This window comes from Mastomys coucha, unplaced genomic scaffold, assembly GCF_008632895.1.
Source record: "Mastomys coucha isolate ucsf_1 unplaced genomic scaffold, UCSF_Mcou_1 pScaffold24, whole genome shotgun sequence".
Lineage (NCBI taxonomy): Eukaryota > Metazoa > Chordata > Mammalia > Rodentia > Muridae > Mastomys > Mastomys coucha.
In genome coordinates this window covers 1,165,821-1,183,788 of record NW_022196907.1, presented here as the reverse complement: position 1 = coordinate 1,183,788, position 17,968 = coordinate 1,165,821, and the positions used below count along the sequence as shown (strand labels likewise).

The following is a 17,968-nucleotide window of genomic DNA, read 5'->3' as shown; positions in this document are numbered from 1 at the left end:
ATAGGGTGACTATGTTGAATAGATTGGCTAGAGTCAGAGAGAGTGTGCATATAGGGTGACTATGTTGAGTAGATTAGACTTTGGCATTGATTTAATATTGCCAGTGAGTAGCCTTGAGTCTTACCATAAGGTAAAAACAGTATACTTTAAAAGCACATGTAGACCCTGAATTTCAGAAAAGTTGCAATAAAAACTTGAGGTGAGTACAAATCCTGAAAGGTGTTTGTTGGTGTGCTCTTTTGCTGCAGAGAAGTTTATTGTGGCTTTGGTTAATGAGGGAGTCATACTTCCAAGAGCCCGTTTACATGGTAACGTAGGCTATTCCCCTAAGCATGGAATAAGATGAATATTTGAATACATGGTCTACTCTCTTAAGTCCTAGATCCCTAAGAATATCATCACAAGGAAACCTAATCTTTTATACTAGATCAGAAAATTTACTCAGAAGAAATAGCTGGAGGAAAAAAAAAAACACATACAATAAAACAGCAAGACCAATCCACAAAAACCCAATGTAATATTTGAATTTTTACTTCCTTTCATTTCCTTAGCCCACCGTCTTTAAGACCTGTTATTCTGAAAAATGCCCCTGAATTTCTATTTCATTTCTGCAGTCATTGAGCTCCAGGTCTTTGGGCTGTCTCACTCCCTCAGTTAAATCACTTGTTAAGATTACTTGCACCTGTTCTGTCCATCCATAGGAAGTAGATGTTGAACTGACAAGACCACCCACCTCTATGGTTTTATGTGAGCATGAGTATAATAGTAAGCAATGTCAGAGATACCAACTCAGTCATGCAGTGTGGATAAAAGCGAATCAGTGAAAATCCCTGCCAAACCTGGCAAACTTCTCAGGACATGGACAAGTTCCTGAAAGAGACATAGCAGGATGGAAAAAGCATTAACACCCAGGAGAGGGCTTGAACAAGGAGCAGAAAGTGAAAGCACTTGGAGAAGAGCACTGGACGAGAAGGCAGATGACTCCTGTCCAGCTGGGCAGGACACCTAACTATCTAACACCTAACGTGCTGCGCAAGTCACCTAACAATCATTAGGCCACAATGAAATCTGTGAAGTGAAAAAGAAAAGACAACCTCTAGCCCACAAATTGACTCAAAAAAGTTCTCAAGATTCTAAGTCCTTATAGCACTCCTTGAAAGTTTAGGAAACAGACAAGAATGTAAAAGAAAATATGACCTGTGGTTCATGGGCTGAATCAGAATTCTAGATTCATACTAGGAAGAATAAGGAGCAGAGTCTAGAAGGCAAAAGAATGCAAAGTCTAGAACAGAGCAAAGCCTGCACAGCTCATCCTCAGCCACCAAGGCTTAGGCATGCATGGCACCATGTTGCAGAAGATCCCTCATGCAGTGACTGACAGCAACCAGATGGTAGTTCTCTGAACTTTATACTAATAATGACTTAAGCTTGAAAATTAAATTCCATTTCTAGAGACTACAAAGCACCTCATGAAACATCTTATAATGCATCTGGTTGTGTCCTCATATGACACTCTTTTGTAGCACTTGTAAACAGCAGAAACAATGAAGTAGAGAGGATGGACACTGTAGACCTTAAGGCCTCAAAGAGGACCCACTAATAAAATGAAATTAACAATATTTAATTGAGATAGCTTCCTTGATATTTTCTTAATTTACTCAAGTGCATCTGAAAGTATTTTTTCCAATTTTTTTTTACTTTTCTCATCAACTTATCATGCAGCTATTTTTATAATCTTTTATGATATGTTTACTTAATGATCACAAATTAATGTAGAGCCTTAGAAATCACTTCCAGAGAAATAACACACTCAAAACTTCTCTACTGAAATTGTGAAGTCAGCATGGTGTCAATTTTTTTTAGATCTCCTTCTTCTGAGAGACATGCATAAGAGAAGTCACAAATTAACTTCAAAACATGTGTTTCTAGAGTTTAGTTCAGATATTTGAGTCTTTCCAAAGTCTATAAACCACCGGTAATCATGGACCAGTTAATGTGTACAATTTCTGGCATTTTTATTGAAGAAAACATCCAGCTTTCATCAGAGAACTGTGACTAAATGTACATTACAAATCATAATCTATAATCTAAAATTAACAATATGTAACTAAACTCAATGAAATACTGGTGAAGATTTACCTTAAAATATTCAACATTAACATAATTAAGGGCCTAAAATGATGGTTGAGTAGATAAGAGTGTTTGCTCAAACACAAGGACCTGAAATCAAATATATATATATTAGGCATAGTCTCCTCTCACCTCAACGCTGTTGGGGAACAGGAGGATCACTAGGGCTCATTGGAGCCAGCCTAGATCCAGGATAATAAGTAACCCTGTCTAGAGGAATAAGGAGATAGAAGAAAACATCCAATGGTCTCCTCCAGGCTTTGCATGCACAGGCATTCACACATGCACACACACACACACACACACACACACACACACACACTGTAAATAAAAATTTCAGGTCACTGTGTGTGTGTGTGTGTGTGTGTGTGTAACCAAATGCCTTGAATACAGCCTCTGTAATCACAATAATCCTTGAAGAATAACTTTTGTCAGACATAGTTCTCAAATAAAATAGAAATAGGCATGCAAATTCCAAAGACCAAATGAAAACTTTCTGAAAGCTAGTCTAGTATATCTTCATTTGTTCAGCTCTCTGGGACTTAGTTGAACTTAATTACCCTTAGTCTCCTGTATACCACTTAAACCAAGTGGCTTCCAGCCCCTGATTCAAGAGACAAAACCAAGCATACCAAAGTCAATGGAAAATTGCAGGTCAACCAAAATTTTCCTGAGCTCCTTGACAATACCACCGAGATTCTGCTTCTTCTTTAGATCAGAGTTGATACAAAGTATCAATGTTTGTCTTGAAGACAACAGTTCCATGTGTCTGTTCTAGTTTAATTTGGGTTGCTGTGATACAATACGCTAACAAAAAAGCAACTTCTGGGAGAAAAGATTTCTTTCAGTCCACAACTCCAGGTAACAGGGCAACATAGTAGGTAAGTCAAGCAGGCAATGGCATGCGTTCCCAAGAGCAAAGAAACTCAAATGAGCTAGTAAAACCACACCTACAGTCAAGGTCAGACAGAAAGGAACATAAGCATGTTCTTTATTCTTGTACAGTGCCACCCCCCAAACCCAGGAATGGTGCCACCCATTTTCAGTCTATGTTCTCCCACAACAATCAAGACTTGTCCAAAGCCAACCAGATTGAGTTGATCCCTATTGAGACTCACTTCCTGGGTGATTCTAGGTTGAATCCAGTTGACAATTCAAACCATAACTGAGTCATATAAAATACTTGAGAGGCTTTTGTGTGGTTTTTTTGTTGTTGTTGTTTTGTTTTCTGGTTTTGTTTTTTTTGGTGGGAAGGGATGGATTTTATTGAGTCACATTGGAGAGAATTTTGAGTCAGCAGGGAAGTTCAGAAAGTTAGATGTAATTAAAATTAATTTTAAAAATCCTCTTACCCACAGTGATTTGTTTTGTTTTCATCCAGTTTTTTCATAGCATTGAAAATATTGGCAGTTTATTTTCACACTGAGATCACAACCTACAAATCTATTTTCGGCATTATGCCATATACTGTTTTACCTTGCTATTGATTTTAATAAATTAAAAGAAAGTTATATGGATTATTAATGTTTTCAATACTAATACCTATGCAGCTGTATAGATTCAGTTACATTAATCTAGAAGAATTTGATAGAATAGGGTTGAATCTAAGCATGTGAATCGAGACATCCATAGTAAGTGTTTTCTGGAATTTAAATGAAGCTTCTGTAAGAGTTATAGACCCAAATAAACTTAATTCTTTTATTCAAGAATTATAGATATCATTCTATCTTTTGTATATAGATATACTAGTGGATTTGTTATAAGGTTTTCTGTTAACATTTTCTCTAATTTCTTATGATTGATTCTCCAAACAGAATCATCTTAAAGCTCTTATTATATAAAACACAATTATTTTCTCTCTAGGTTTTTATTCTAAGTATACTAAAATGCCCATAATATTAAATCTTTAACTACCCTGAATATAAAATTTATTTTTATTTTTCAATATGAATAAAAACTGAACTTAAATTATTTTAATGCACCAGGTTAGTTCCAAGTAAGATTGTATTACTTTTTTGTGCTTTGTATTTCCTCTGGCAGAAATTGCTTAAAATCACCTTTGCTTAAAATATCTTTGCTGGTTCCAAAGGAATTTTCTCATGTCATACAATTTCTTCTTAGTTCACATAATTTTGATGGTGTTTGAAAACAAATATATTAGAATTTGTTGTAGTCAATGATAAAAATCACAGATCCAACTAAGTAAATATTGTAGGCTTTTTTAATACCACATATTTAGATTCTATCAGGAAATGATATAAAGAAAACTTTCCAGCAAAGATATCAGAGGCTTAAGGCTGAAGAGAGATGTTTTATATGTGAATACAATAAAGTGTCCTTCCACCCCTGGATAATAAAGGAATAGAACCATGTTATGGTAGTCAGGATACAAGAAATCTCTCAGGTGCATAGACATGGCATCTTAGATAATAATGAAACCTTTGTTCAATTAAGTGAAATGGGACTGAATTCAGCCAGAGTAAAGAAATTATTGCAAATTATTCATCTACAAAAAATATGCAGTTCCCATTTTCTATTGATAGATATTTACTAAATGTAAAGGTCAACATCATTTTACATTCAGTTTTTCTGTATCATTACAGTAACTCTATTTTGATTTTGAATTTTAAAATTGCATCATTTAGATTTGGAGAAATTATTAAGTGGGTAAGAGTAGTACTAGACAAACATGAGTAGCTCAATTCAAATACAGCATCTACATTTAAAAAGGAAAAAAAAAAGCCTGGGTAAAGCCACGTGCATTCATTATTTCTACCATTGCCAGAGAAATTGGAATTACTGGAGTTTGTTAGCCACCAGCTTACTAGTGCGAGATTCAATGAAAGACCCTGTCTCAAAGATATAAAGCAGAAAAGTCCTGGCAACCTTCTCTTCCCCTCTCACACAGGTTCAAGTACTGATTGAGCACACACATATGCCCACACCCTAGTCACAAAATTTGCCAACCTTAAGCATTATAAATTTGTCTCATTTATTTAGGTAGCCATGGTACCTAATGTACACTTTAATGCCTCACCACCAAGGAGATAAATTACATTGCAAAATATGAACTAGAAGTGAGCATGAGGCACGAGGTATCCAGCACCTACGAGAGCATATATTTTTAATTAATTAATAGAATTTGAGAAGTCATTAGTGGAGGCACAGGAAGAAAGACGAAAGATGCTCACCTAGGATAAATGTGGTATTTTTAATAGAAAAAGCATATTTACATTAGACGCTACAAAGGGAGTAAGTGCAATCATTTCCCTTTCTTAGATCCCATTTAGCACTTGCGTCTATGGAACTTTTCAAATGAAGACAAAAGGATTTGTTAGGATTTATTGGCATCTTTGAAAATTAGGGCAATGAGATGAATTTCTAAAATCTGAAATTGTAGACCAGTTTCAGTAATAATAACCCTCAGCCCTTCCCATAAGTCCTGGGATTTATGCAGCTAAACCTCTCATTTCAAAGTAGTCACATAACCTATGATGGTATTCACTGCTAGGGGAAGGTAATAGGAGAATTTTTCTTACTTAGACTTCCATGAGGCATAAAATATACGGCAAATAAGTGAATTACTTAGGACTTATTTCAGCCCACAAAACCCACTGTCTACATACTTCGGTTCTCAGATGAAGTTCTTCCTTCTAGCAAGAATATAGCCAAATATGTTTTTCTACCACCACAACCACCACCACCACCCCTCTCTTGGCTTTTAAATTAATCGGTTGTTTTCAAGTTAACGTTAAGTTGCATTTAATACAAGAGGAATAATTAATGCAAGAATTAGCCCCCAGAGTCTACTCCCCTTTTTCTGTTCCATATAATAACCATCATTGCCTTCTTGATGCTAAGTAAGCAGGAATATCCGGGTCGATCAGCAAATGTTTCTGACATTGGAGACAATGCTTTAGAGGCAGTGAGTCAAATGTATGAATGAGTTTCCAAAGCAGTGATAAAGTACTTGTCAGTAGGGATCTACTTTCTGAGATCCTGACTGACCGGATGCTTTTTAAGTTCTATGACCATGATTAACACCTTTTCTTAGGGGTTTCTTTAATATTTGAGCTGAATAAAAAGTACTTTTTAACAATTCTAGTAAAATAATTGAAGAAATGTTACATATCGTCAGTCATCTGGTGATTGCTATTCTTACTACTATGTCAAACTAACTAATTTCTTAGAACAGGTTTAAAATGATGCATATACATATAGTTTACTCTGCAGTTTAAGTGGCAGTCTGAGGAGACTTTAATACAGCACAAATCTATTACAAAGAAAATAACGTCTTCTGTCATGTAGTTGTAGATTACCATGGAAAAAATTAGCATACTGAATGCAATCTCTAAATAGTAAGAGTATTTCATGCCTTCCACACTATGTTACAGAAGAAAAGTAAATTATATACATGATGGTATTAAGCAGACTTCACCAAGGACCATAGGCTTCTGCAAGAGAAGTATGTGGGTTAATTGTGAACTGGGCAATTGCTTAACTATTGGTCAAGTGTTTATATCTTATCAAGCAAACATAGATGAATATTTATATGTATGAATAGCAGTGTGAAACTAAATTGTTTTTACATGGCCTATTTGATGGTATTAGAAAGATATTATCTAAGAATAATTTTTGAGAAAGCTTGATTCCAAACAATCTTCTCAACATACAGATTTATTTTTCTTATTCATTCTTTTATTTTGCTTTTCTTTTTGTTTCTTTATTTTCTATTGTGCTGTGAAACTGTATTTGGGTATTACTAATAACCCTGTTAAATAACCCTCTCATGAAATAGTTTTAATTTTAATTAAAGGAATGTATGAACCAATATATGAAATAGTTGGGATACTACTGCATTTTTAAAACCTCAAACTAATATGAATGTTCAAAGATTAAAGCATATAATAATAATTTCTAAATAGAAGACTAAGACTTTTAATTCACTGAAGTCAAATTTGTCTATTTTTATATGGTTTAGTTTTGAGAACCAAAACAAATTCAAGTGGCTTTTTTCTTTACATTAGATTTTTTTAAATTAGACCTTCTTTATGAAATGTATATATGCATTTTAATTTGGTCCTATTTGTGATAAAATTGACTATAGAATATTGTTCAATTTAGGAAATGTGTTAATAATTTCAATCCACTTCCTTCTGAACAGCTAATAATATAATTAGCATATAAGAAGTGGTAGTCTAACTCTTGAACACAAATGTACTTACCGTAGAGAAAGTATATGTTTTTCAAATGATTCATCCTACCCAGAAGTGGAAAAGCAGATCATTCACCTGAAATACCAGAAATATATTTTAAGAGAATAAACACATGAACAGTAGTTTAGTTTTGAATAGCCAAAACCTGTTGTTAGACAGCTAAATGGCATTTTACTGGTAAATCATCCTAACCATGTACATGTTTTTTTTTAATTGGTAATTCATTTGACTTGAAGAAATTACCAAACTCAGTGCTTCGCAAAAAGCACAGACAGAACATTTGTACTCACATTTCCACCGAAGATTAAGCCTACCCTAGGACTTAACAAACTTCTCATTAAATGCAGAAAAGTCCTCTTGAAAGAATTCATGGGTCATTTGCAAATTTTACTGTGAAAAGAGGAGAGAGAGAGATCAAATACATGGAAGGCGAAAACATGACTCTTTTTAAAGGCACTTGGAGAATAATTAGAACACAGTACACTGTTAATATTCCTCCACAGGGGAACTAAAAGCAGAGAAAATCTTATCTTAAATGGTTTTGGCAAAGATTCAACATGATGTCCTGGAGTTTAATTGCTCAACTTAAACAGTCAAAATGTACTTGTGATTCTAATTTCTAAATTACATCTAGTAACTAAGAACAACAACAACAAAAAAAAGTGATACAAAAACATCCCTAAGAGCCTAAGTGTCTCCTCCCTCGGCTCACCGAAGTCAAAGAGCCTGCATTTTTGAAAGAATTCAAAACACGGACACGATAGCCTCACCCATGATACAGGAAGGAGTAAGAATCAAACTATACCCTTTGTGATCAGGAGCTGAGACTCTGGTGACTAGCTGGGTTTTGTTGTTGTTGTTTTGTTGGTGGTGGTTTCTTTTTTTTTTTTAATGACAGTTTGTTTTCCTTCCAGGAAGGAATTTTTATTTCAGTCTCTTGGGTCATTGACAATCTTAGAAGCAAAGGAATTCAAAATGTAATTATTTTACTATTACTAAAAAGTACAAGTTTACTAGTTTTCCAAAAATAAAAAAAAAAAATCAATGCAATCAATTTTCATACACTAAGCAAACTGAGTAAATGTACAGCAGCATGTACTGCAGCTTGGGTCCACTTGAATGAGTTGCAATTGCCTTTCATTTGGACTGCTGTGTAAGGAGCTGCTAGATAGCAAAATGAGAGGTTTATTTAGCGTCTGTGGGAAGCTTACAAAAAAGCTAAGTCCTCATTCCTTCTAACATTTTAACAGCTCTACAGTTTCTTACAAAATATGTTTTATCGTTTCAAGAAATGCTGTTAACCTCGCAGTTTTAAAACTGAATGAACAAGGCCTCTTGGACAAATTGAAAAACAAATGGTGGTACGACAAAGGAGAATGTGGCAGCGGGGGAGGTGACTCCAAGGTTAGCCTCAATGTCACCAAGAGCGGGTAAACAGTATGTTAAGTAATAGGTGCATCTGCTGGGAGACTTATGGTAAACTCTCCCATAGAATTTCAGGCAAACCCGTTTACAAACTCAAGTATGCAATTACTGTCAAAGCAAAAATATTTGCAACTATTACTAGTTTGGTGACATGCTCACAAGCTCAATGGCAACAAATGTAGGAAGCTCTGGCTCTCCAGCAGTGGGACCTGTGAAACTAGTTTTGGAAAGAAGAAAGTCTCTGAGAAAGTAAAGGCAGGAGAAAAGGGTGAAGTTGACTTGTTTTCTCCATTAATGTTTGGCCAGACTTCTGACAAATCTTTCCAATTAACAGCAATAACATGATTCTACCTTGATTTGTCTAGAGCTCCAACCAGAAAACTTTTGCAGACAAAGAATTACAGTGCAACAATGCAAAGCTGGCTATGTGGCTTATGGAATGCTTTTCATTAATGGGTGAATCAGAAAATTAGTAGAAAGTAATCCTAATACATCTTTGTCTTCACCTCACACATGCCATACATAATCCCTGCTTCATCATTTTTTCTAACTTCTAATTAATTTCTTCAAAAGAATAAGGTGTATAATTAAGAGATATTCTAACTTGTGACCTCAAAGAACATTTCCCCTACCTCTCTCTCAACTCTCTCTATCGCTACCTCTCTCTATATATAACAATATCATCTGTATCTGGACCTATGTTTACAGATTAGGAAAACAATAAAATAGAAAAATTCTGACTGAGAAAATACCTTCAGCTCATTAAAAACTTAATCAAAACTTTAAATTATACCTTTAAAATCGTATGGCTGGGCTATAAATTTTTTCACTAGATCACCTAAACTTCAGTAGGATTTGTATTTTTAAGGAGTAGCTGTTGAGATATCTGCAGCTCCCCCCACCCTAATCCCAGTCTTAAAAAACCTCTCAAACTGAGTTCATTAATATTTTCCCATAATAACCAGCCCTGCTGTAAAAAGGGGAAAGAGTAAATATTTTGCCATCATCCCATGCACCATCTCTCTTAATCCTCTTTTTGTTCTCTGATCATAAATAATTGATAAAGAAAACACAAAGTCCAAGCAGCATGCCCTCAGACTCTGAACACTTCATAACAACAGATGGCATTTATGTGTCAGAGAAGGGGAACCGAGGAAGAGATGAGGAGATGAGAAGCAAACCAGGGAGATCAGGTTATGAGAAAAGAAGAGAACAGTAAAAGTCGTGTTTGCTTTCTTTGTAACAGCCTGCTCTTGGGAGAACCAATCCACCCCTTCAGAACTTTGTCTCCAGAAATCTAACATAGTCTCTCAACAACTCAGATCCCTTACAACTACACAGACCTCTTAAAGGACCCTCCACTTTAGTGCAGTCAGATTGAGGTTTTAAGCCTCAAATGAATTTGGGGGAGCAAACCACATTTATATTATATGATTAGCTTAAAATGTATATGTTGGGGCTGGAGAGATCAGCAGTTAAGATCACGGCTTCTCTTCCAGAGAACCAGGGTTCAATTCCCAGCACCCACATGGCAGCCCACAACTGTCTATAACTCCAGTTCCAGAGGATTTGGCAGGCAAAACATTAGTGTACATAAAAATGAATACATAAATATTTTTTAAAGTATATGGTATATAGTCAGAAAATTACTATTTGAATATTTTATAATCACAAGCCTTCAGACAGTATAGAGGTGCTTTATGGATTAATTTTTCTACAAGTATAATTATCAGTCCTATTTTAGGGTAAGAAAGAATGTCTAGAGAAAAACAAGCAAAGAAGAAATATATGTATGTTAGGAAAATCTACACAACAAAAAACATTATAACTTTATTAAACAAGGGATTCAGCAACTGGGTCAGTGAGTTCAAGGGACTATTTGGTGTACCACAGACCAGAGTAAGCTTGTGTGGTCTGGAAATAAACATGTGTCTAACTTTATGAGTCTTTTTATTCCCTGGCTGTATATTATCATAGTTTTTTCATAAAAAATGAACTAGAAAATTGTGTTCTAAACCACTATTTTATTTATTGCCAGAGAACTTTCCAAAATGTTGTGAAATTTAACATAAAATAATTAAATTGAATTTATAGTATGTTATGTTTTCCCCTGGGAGTTTAGTTTCCATATTCATGCAAGGTTTATCACCAAAAGAATAAGGGTGTTGCAATCTAAATGTTAATAATGCCATACTATGAATTCATGAGAATAGGTAATATTTAAACACCCTGACCTAACTTAGGTCTGAGTAAATTACCAGGGAGTGCTTATGCATTTAAAATTCATTCTGTATCTTCTTCAAGTAACTACTGTTCTTTTGAAACTTACGTCTTCTATACCATTTTACTTGATCTTCAAAAGAGATAAAATAAGGAGTAAAAGTGATAAATGGAAGAAAGCAACAAGCTCCAAAGTATTGGTTAAGGGTAGAAACTGCAGATATAAGATAAATTGATAGATGGTAGATAGATAGATAGGTAGATAGATAGATAGATAGATAGATAGATAGATAGATAGATAGATAGATAGATAGATAGATAGATCAAATCCACAGAGGTCTCCACACAAACCGTCCAAAATTTGACTGATTTGGTTCTGAGATATGAGCCTTAACAGATGACTTGGTTTGTCATCTGGGAAAAAGAGGTCATAAGCAAAGCCTGTGCCACACGTGGGTAGGGTCCTTGAAGAAAGCAGTTGATCCAGCCTGTGCCACACGTGGGTAGGGTCCTTGGAGGAAGCAGTTGATCCAGCCTGTGCCACACATGGGTAGGGTCCTTGGAGGAAGCAGTTGATCCAGCCTGTGCCACACGTGGGTAGGGTCCTTGGAAGAAACAGTTGATCCAGTTTGCTTTTGCAGGATTATAACTGGATGGGACATGGGTAATTGAAATCCCCAGCTTCCAATCAGGTAGAAGCATTAGAGTTCTAGTTTAGTTGATCAGTGTGACAGCACCTACAGAGAAAAAGAGGCGTAGTCCCTGTCTTTTCCCTCAAGGAACTTATATTTTAACACAATCAACAACAGAACTACTGAGAGCCCTGGGGAAGCTTAGCTGTCACACACTTGAGCTACACAGAAATATGTGCCTGATACCCATTCCCAACATTGAAGTTCTGACTACAATAACCTTCAGCCAGAAAAATTTAACAAGAATTGTAAGAGATAGAATTTTTATCTTCCAGGGAAAATGGCCAATGAGAAATCATATGCAAACAAAATCTTTTTTAAAAATCCTTTGCTTGTACTAATATTGTAAAACTATTTTTAATCATTATGAAAATTTATACTCATCCTTATGAGTGAGTAAAATAACAAATGCATTTATGGACAAGGTACCAGTAAAAATATGGATTACAATGTGAAAAACTTTTTGTACAAGCCAATATCTATATGAGGTTTTAAATCTGGACTGTAAGATTTTTGGCAATGCCTATACTCATCATTATAGTACTAATAACAGCTATATAATGAGTATCTTTTCTATTTTTTTTTTGCCTTAGTGTCCGACATATAGATATACCTATGCACATGAATGTGAATGTTCAGAAAAATCACTTAGTGGATATAATCCTTAAATTACAGATTCTAGGAATTATATTCCAGCACATAATTCCTCAGTTTTGATTTGACATTTGGTTGAAAGCAGTTGATGGCTGATTTTAATAAATTTTATACTTATAAGGCACTTAATTTTCTGATACTAAAACCATAGAATTTAATGCAAGACTAAGAGACAGTCACAGAAAAAAAAAATTATTCACAAGCAGAGAAGCTGTGATAGAGAAGAAGCCACATAGTCACCCTTGTCTTGGAAAGGGCTCTCCTAGGATCAGATTCCTTCCTTCATGTGTACACTTTCTCTGGTTGAATATTAGTTATAGTTAGTAGTAAATATCTGATATCTGAATTGCCAGCATAAAACAATGAGGCCTAAATCAACTGAATTCACTTCAGTACTGCTAGTAAGCCAACTCTAAAGTACAATTTTTAATAGAGGTTTAAATTATTGTAGATTTTTAACCACTAAACAGCTTAAACTTCAGGATCATGGCAAATACTGATTATTTCTTAATGAAATAATAAAGGTATACCATAGTGAAATTTTATGACACTGATTCAAAAGCATGTTTGTTTTTGATCATATTTTTATCCCATATGAACAAAATGAACTAACATTAGGGAAGAATTGTTGCAGGAAATATTAAAAAAGAGATCACCCCGTAATCTCTCCTGGCCCGCCGGATCAAGTTCTTTTCTAGTACCGCTGGTACTGGCCGGCCACATCTCTATGTCCTGGCGGGCTCCTGCTATTTTCTCTCAGCTAGCAAGATCATCTCGCTTACATACAATGCCCCACACACCCCACAGTCATCTAGCACCTAGTTACCCAGTAGAGACATGATTCTTAAGGCTTAATTATCCAATCACAAGATTACAATAAGATCACAATTTACAAGATGCCAATACAATAATTTCAGAGCCAAATGATAAAGACAATGTTTTAACCCAATTGTTCTAACCTTGTGAAGATCTTAACTACTTGTGGCTGTTTAAAACCACACGGGGTCTGGATGGTCCCCCTGTTCGATCACTTCCTTGATTTCTCTCCTTCTCTGACCTCCAACCTCTCACTCCTAAACTTCTCCGCCTCCCTTTTCCTGTCCAATCACAGACCCGTCACTGCCCTAATGTGATGTGACAAAGAAAATGCTGCAAGGGAATTGATTTTATTATAAATCCATGCCAGCAATTTTAAATAAAATTTCTGAGTCTTTGGTGTATTTTTATGTACAAAAGCTATGAAGGCAGACTATCACAATCCCAAATTTGGATAATGCCCAGCCATTTAGCTGTTGAGTTAAGCCCTCTTTATCTTGGAATCTTTATTTATTACCATTAATTTATTTGTAATAATTTAAAATTTTAGGCAGATGATTGCTTATGTTGATATCATTTAGACTCAGTGCTGCAATTCAGAAAGGAAATACAAGCATAAGCTTATACTTTAAAATAGCAATTTGCATATTTATCTTGTAAAGACCTTTACTACTTAAACTGGCCTTTGGTCAGCAATACTGGAGATACCTTTCTCCTTGTATGAAACTTACTAGCGAGTCAATTCATTGATGGACACCTCCACATATTCATAGGAAGTAAGAAAAAGCTTACTAGCTAAATCATTGGGTGTGGAACGCATCTTGAGGCCATCTCTATTCTTTTTGAAGAAGAAAAGTAAGCCATTCCTGGATTCTGATTTCTTGCCACGTGTATGTGGGGGAAATTACAACTGTTCTTGAAATCTAACCAGGCCAATAGTTTTGGATTCACAGTAATTGCATACATTTTTATTTTAAAATCCTCCCTAGCAGTATGTGCCTGTTACATAAAGCGATGGAGCAAGCCCCAGTTTTATGTCTGATTCTAAACCTGGGCCTACAGTTCAAGACATAGAGCCAACTGTGGCCTTTGCTCTGTCACTTTGCCATGCGATTCTAATGTAGTTTTACTTGAATAACATAAAATAACATATATAATGTTATTTATGTTATTTTCCACGTGAAGAACTCCTGTAAACCTTGCCGTTTTGAAACTCAGTGAGGCAGGCGTCTTAGACAAGCTGAAAAACAAATGGTGGTACGATAAAGGTGAATGTGGACCCAAGGACTCGGGAAGCAAGGTCAGTCTGTGCAGTTCGGGGCTCTTCTTGTATGTAAAACAAACAGTAACGGGGAGCAATTATCCAAAGTTTATGAAATTTGTAAACACTGAACTTTTCTGTCTACCTAGCCATTACCTAACTTAGAAGTTAATGCCATAAATTTCAACCACAGAGCCTATCCATAGGCAATAAAACTGCTTCCCAGTAATAAAGATTTAAAATAAACTAAAATTAACTTAAAATATATATAAAATAAAAGCATTATCTATTGGTTTCAAACTTACTTACCACTAATCTTTCTCAGGTTTCTTTTTGGATAAAGAAACCATAAAATAAGTATTTTAAAAGCTGGTTCTCAAAACAGAAAATGGGAAATTGGCCAGCAGTTATAGGATAGGTTAATATATTAAATGGCACTCAGGGTCATATTACTACACTGCCAAGCATTCTGCTTTACTTCAAATTTCTGTTTTGACAGATCAATAAAATGGACTTCCAGATCTATTCTCTCAACATAAATTATTTCAAAAATCAGTTTTAACAGTGCATTTCCACAAGTTCTAAGATCCTTTGTCCATGAATTTATCTGAGAGATTTGCTCATTTTTATTTTGTATGCATGTTTACCTGCATGCATGTATGTTTCTGTATTCTCAGATACCAGAACCAGGTATTGGATGCCATGGAACTGGATTTACAGTTGTTAACTGTATTTTGTATGCTGGAAATACAACCCAGGTCCTCTGGAAAGTGTTCTTAACCACTGACCATCTCTGCAGTCCCTGATTATGAATTCTTTACAGAGCAAAGCAGAAACATATAGGCTGAATCTGTGAAATACAAAGTTACATGTTTATTTTCATAAAAGATCAATTTATAACTGATTCAGCATACATATAGAATATATCTAAGAGAGGCCAGATGATGCACATGTTTAATCCTAGCACTCAGGAGGCAAATATATATATGCTCCTAAGCCATAAATGAAGTTTTTTTAATTTTTTGAAATTTTTTTGTAAATCACATTCTAGAATGAAAGCAAATTAGTAGTTATTCTAAGACATTGAAACAAGTGACTAATATTTGGAGAGTTTCTATTAATTCTAGGAAACAAAGTCAGGTTAAAGGTCATTTTTCAGAACTTACACATATTTAATCATTATAGTCTGCCTTTGAACAAGACAAGCTTGGCCATATAATAAATTGTCACCTTGTGTCCTGTTGTAAAGTAAATGCACATAATTAAAACCAAGTAACCTTAAAATAACATGACCAAACAGACAAATGCATATATAAAGAAAGGTATATGCATCACTTGAATTAAATAATTTCCTAATATAGCTACTGAAGAACTTGAACTAGATTTTGCATGGAACGAATTCTAGTATATGTGATGGCTACAGAATACTCTTTAGGTCATCCTAAGTTCTCTCTTTTTTTTTTTACAATAATGATATATATATATATATATATATAACAACCACATTAATAATTTGTGGTAATTCTTTTTTAGTTATTGTCACAACTTAATATCTTCTAATCATCTGCTTGTCTATTTCTACATCTAAAAATAAAGGAATAATATAGTGAGGATCCAAACTATATTACACCTAAAATATTAACTATTATGCCTTTTAAGTGACATTGAAATTTTTGACCCATAAAAATAAGTATAAATCTGATCATACATAAATAATTTGTTTCTAAAGTTGGATATATTTCATTCAAATTTATTTTTAAAAAGCTGGAAGTGGTGAGATATGTCTGTGATGCTAGAACTTGAGAGGTTGAGGCATGAGGATCAGGAGTCAAAGCTCATTTCAGCTGCAAGAGTGTACCAACCTAGACTACATGAGACTCTGTCTCAAAAAAAAAAAAAAACATTAAATTAAATTAAAAATTTAAAGTAGTATAATACTTCCTCTATATTCTGTTGCATATTATATTAATGTTTTTATATATACAATAATATATTACATATATTATTGCTAAGTAGTATATAAAATTCAAAATTAATATTGTTCATTGTGTTTATGGATACACTGAAAAAATAAATAATGCATGTCCTGGTACCTTATAATTTTCACATGCTTGATAAGTTAATGGTGAATAGTGTGACTGATAATTTAAAGAACCTTAGTTCTATAACTTAGGAAATGTGGAATGAAAACTATTAAAAAGAAATATTAAACACTAAGATGATCTTTTAAAGTATGTAAAGCCCAAAGATTCTATTTTTCATATTCTGAGCATGACATTTTCAAAGTCTAAAATAAGTCTTCTTATGTCTCCCTATGTAAATATATGAATGCCTACATATGGTTAAGTATAATGCTTTTCATTGCATATTTAGTAATGATAAAATGTTTGGGTTTTATTGAATGTAATTATATGTAATTTATTGGTAATTATAATTTTCTTCTCCCAAGAGCAATAAGCTTTATATTTACATCTATAAACTTGCATCAGTGACTTATACCTATAAGTAATTCTCAACTAAATTAAGGATGTACTTTAATTGGCTATTTGGATTTTACGTGTCCCTTTCCCTTCTGGATGTGACATTCCCATAGCTAACTGCTGTGTCTTTATCCTTTCTAGGACAAGACGAGTGCCTTGAGCCTGAGCAACGTAGCAGGCGTCTTCTACATTCTGGTTGGCGGCTTGGGCTTGGCAATGCTGGTGGCTTTGATAGAGTTCTGTTACAAGTCCAGGGCAGAGGCGAAGAGAATGAAGGTGGCAAAGAGTGCACAGACTTTTAACCCAACTTCCTCGCAGAATACCCACAATTTAGCAACCTATAGAGAAGGTTACAACGTATATGGAACCGAAAGTATTAAAATTTAGGGGTAGGACTTAGGGCCTACGCCAGTAAGCGGGGGATGCATCCTGTGAACGCAGTGTTGTGACCTGTCTGTCCTGTGGTGGTATTGCTTGCTTCTGATTAGAGCTTTCTATTTTTGACATTTTCAGTGCACAGTGATTCTGTTTTTTTTTTTTTGTTGGCTGCAGATGTTCTGTTTGAAACTTTATGTTGCCAATAGATATCTGCATTGCAGTGGTCAGAAACATGAAAACATATTAGAATTGCTCCCTGAAATGATGTAAACAGCATAATTTCCCTAAAATTGAGAGATTTTAAATTAGATCTAAGCTTTCCTAAACAGGGACAGCATAAAATGTTATGACAAGTCATAAATGCTAAGAATATAAGAGAAAAACTTATTTTAAGTGATCAAAAACCTAGAGACTTTCCCATTTTTGATAAAGTAACAATGTTTTCTAAAGAAATAATGCAAATAAGGAATCCAACCCATAATAAAGACTGCATTAACTTTAGCTCTCACCTCACCTGTATTTCATTTGCCATTCATCTTTCTATTTCTGAAAGGATCACTCTCAGTTGCTTTTTCATCTAACAGTAATCCTGCCAGACCAGTAGATAGATGTTACTGCCAGAATTTTGTCTGTGATGCACATTTATTAGATGAGATGTAACTTATTAAAAGTTTTATATATATATATATATACATA

The 17,968-nt window shown here is 34.6% G+C and overlaps 1 protein-coding gene across 9 annotated transcripts in view; it reads left to right on the top strand.

Moving 5' to 3' along the window:
- Positions 1 to 17,968, top strand: part of Gria4 (glutamate ionotropic receptor AMPA type subunit 4) — a 345,773-nt gene that overhangs the window by 321,537 nt on the left and 6,268 nt on the right. The window contains exons 15-17 of one of the 9 annotated variants that reach the window (XR_004112139.1): positions 8,636 to 8,750; positions 14,339 to 14,453; positions 17,036 to 17,170. The exons of 2 other annotated variants lie outside the window; for them this stretch is intronic. Coding sequence is in view for 4 of the 7 variants with exons in the window: in XM_031346436.1 (XP_031202296.1) it covers positions 14,339 to 14,453; positions 17,036 to 17,281 (361 nt within the window). In the remaining 3 variants the exon portion in view is untranslated. Of the gene's footprint in view, positions 1 to 8,635; positions 8,751 to 14,338; positions 14,454 to 17,035; positions 17,284 to 17,968 lie in introns of those variants that run through there. 6 more of the 9 variants (XM_031346434.1, XM_031346435.1, XM_031346436.1 and 3 more) reach the window with 6 other exon arrangements.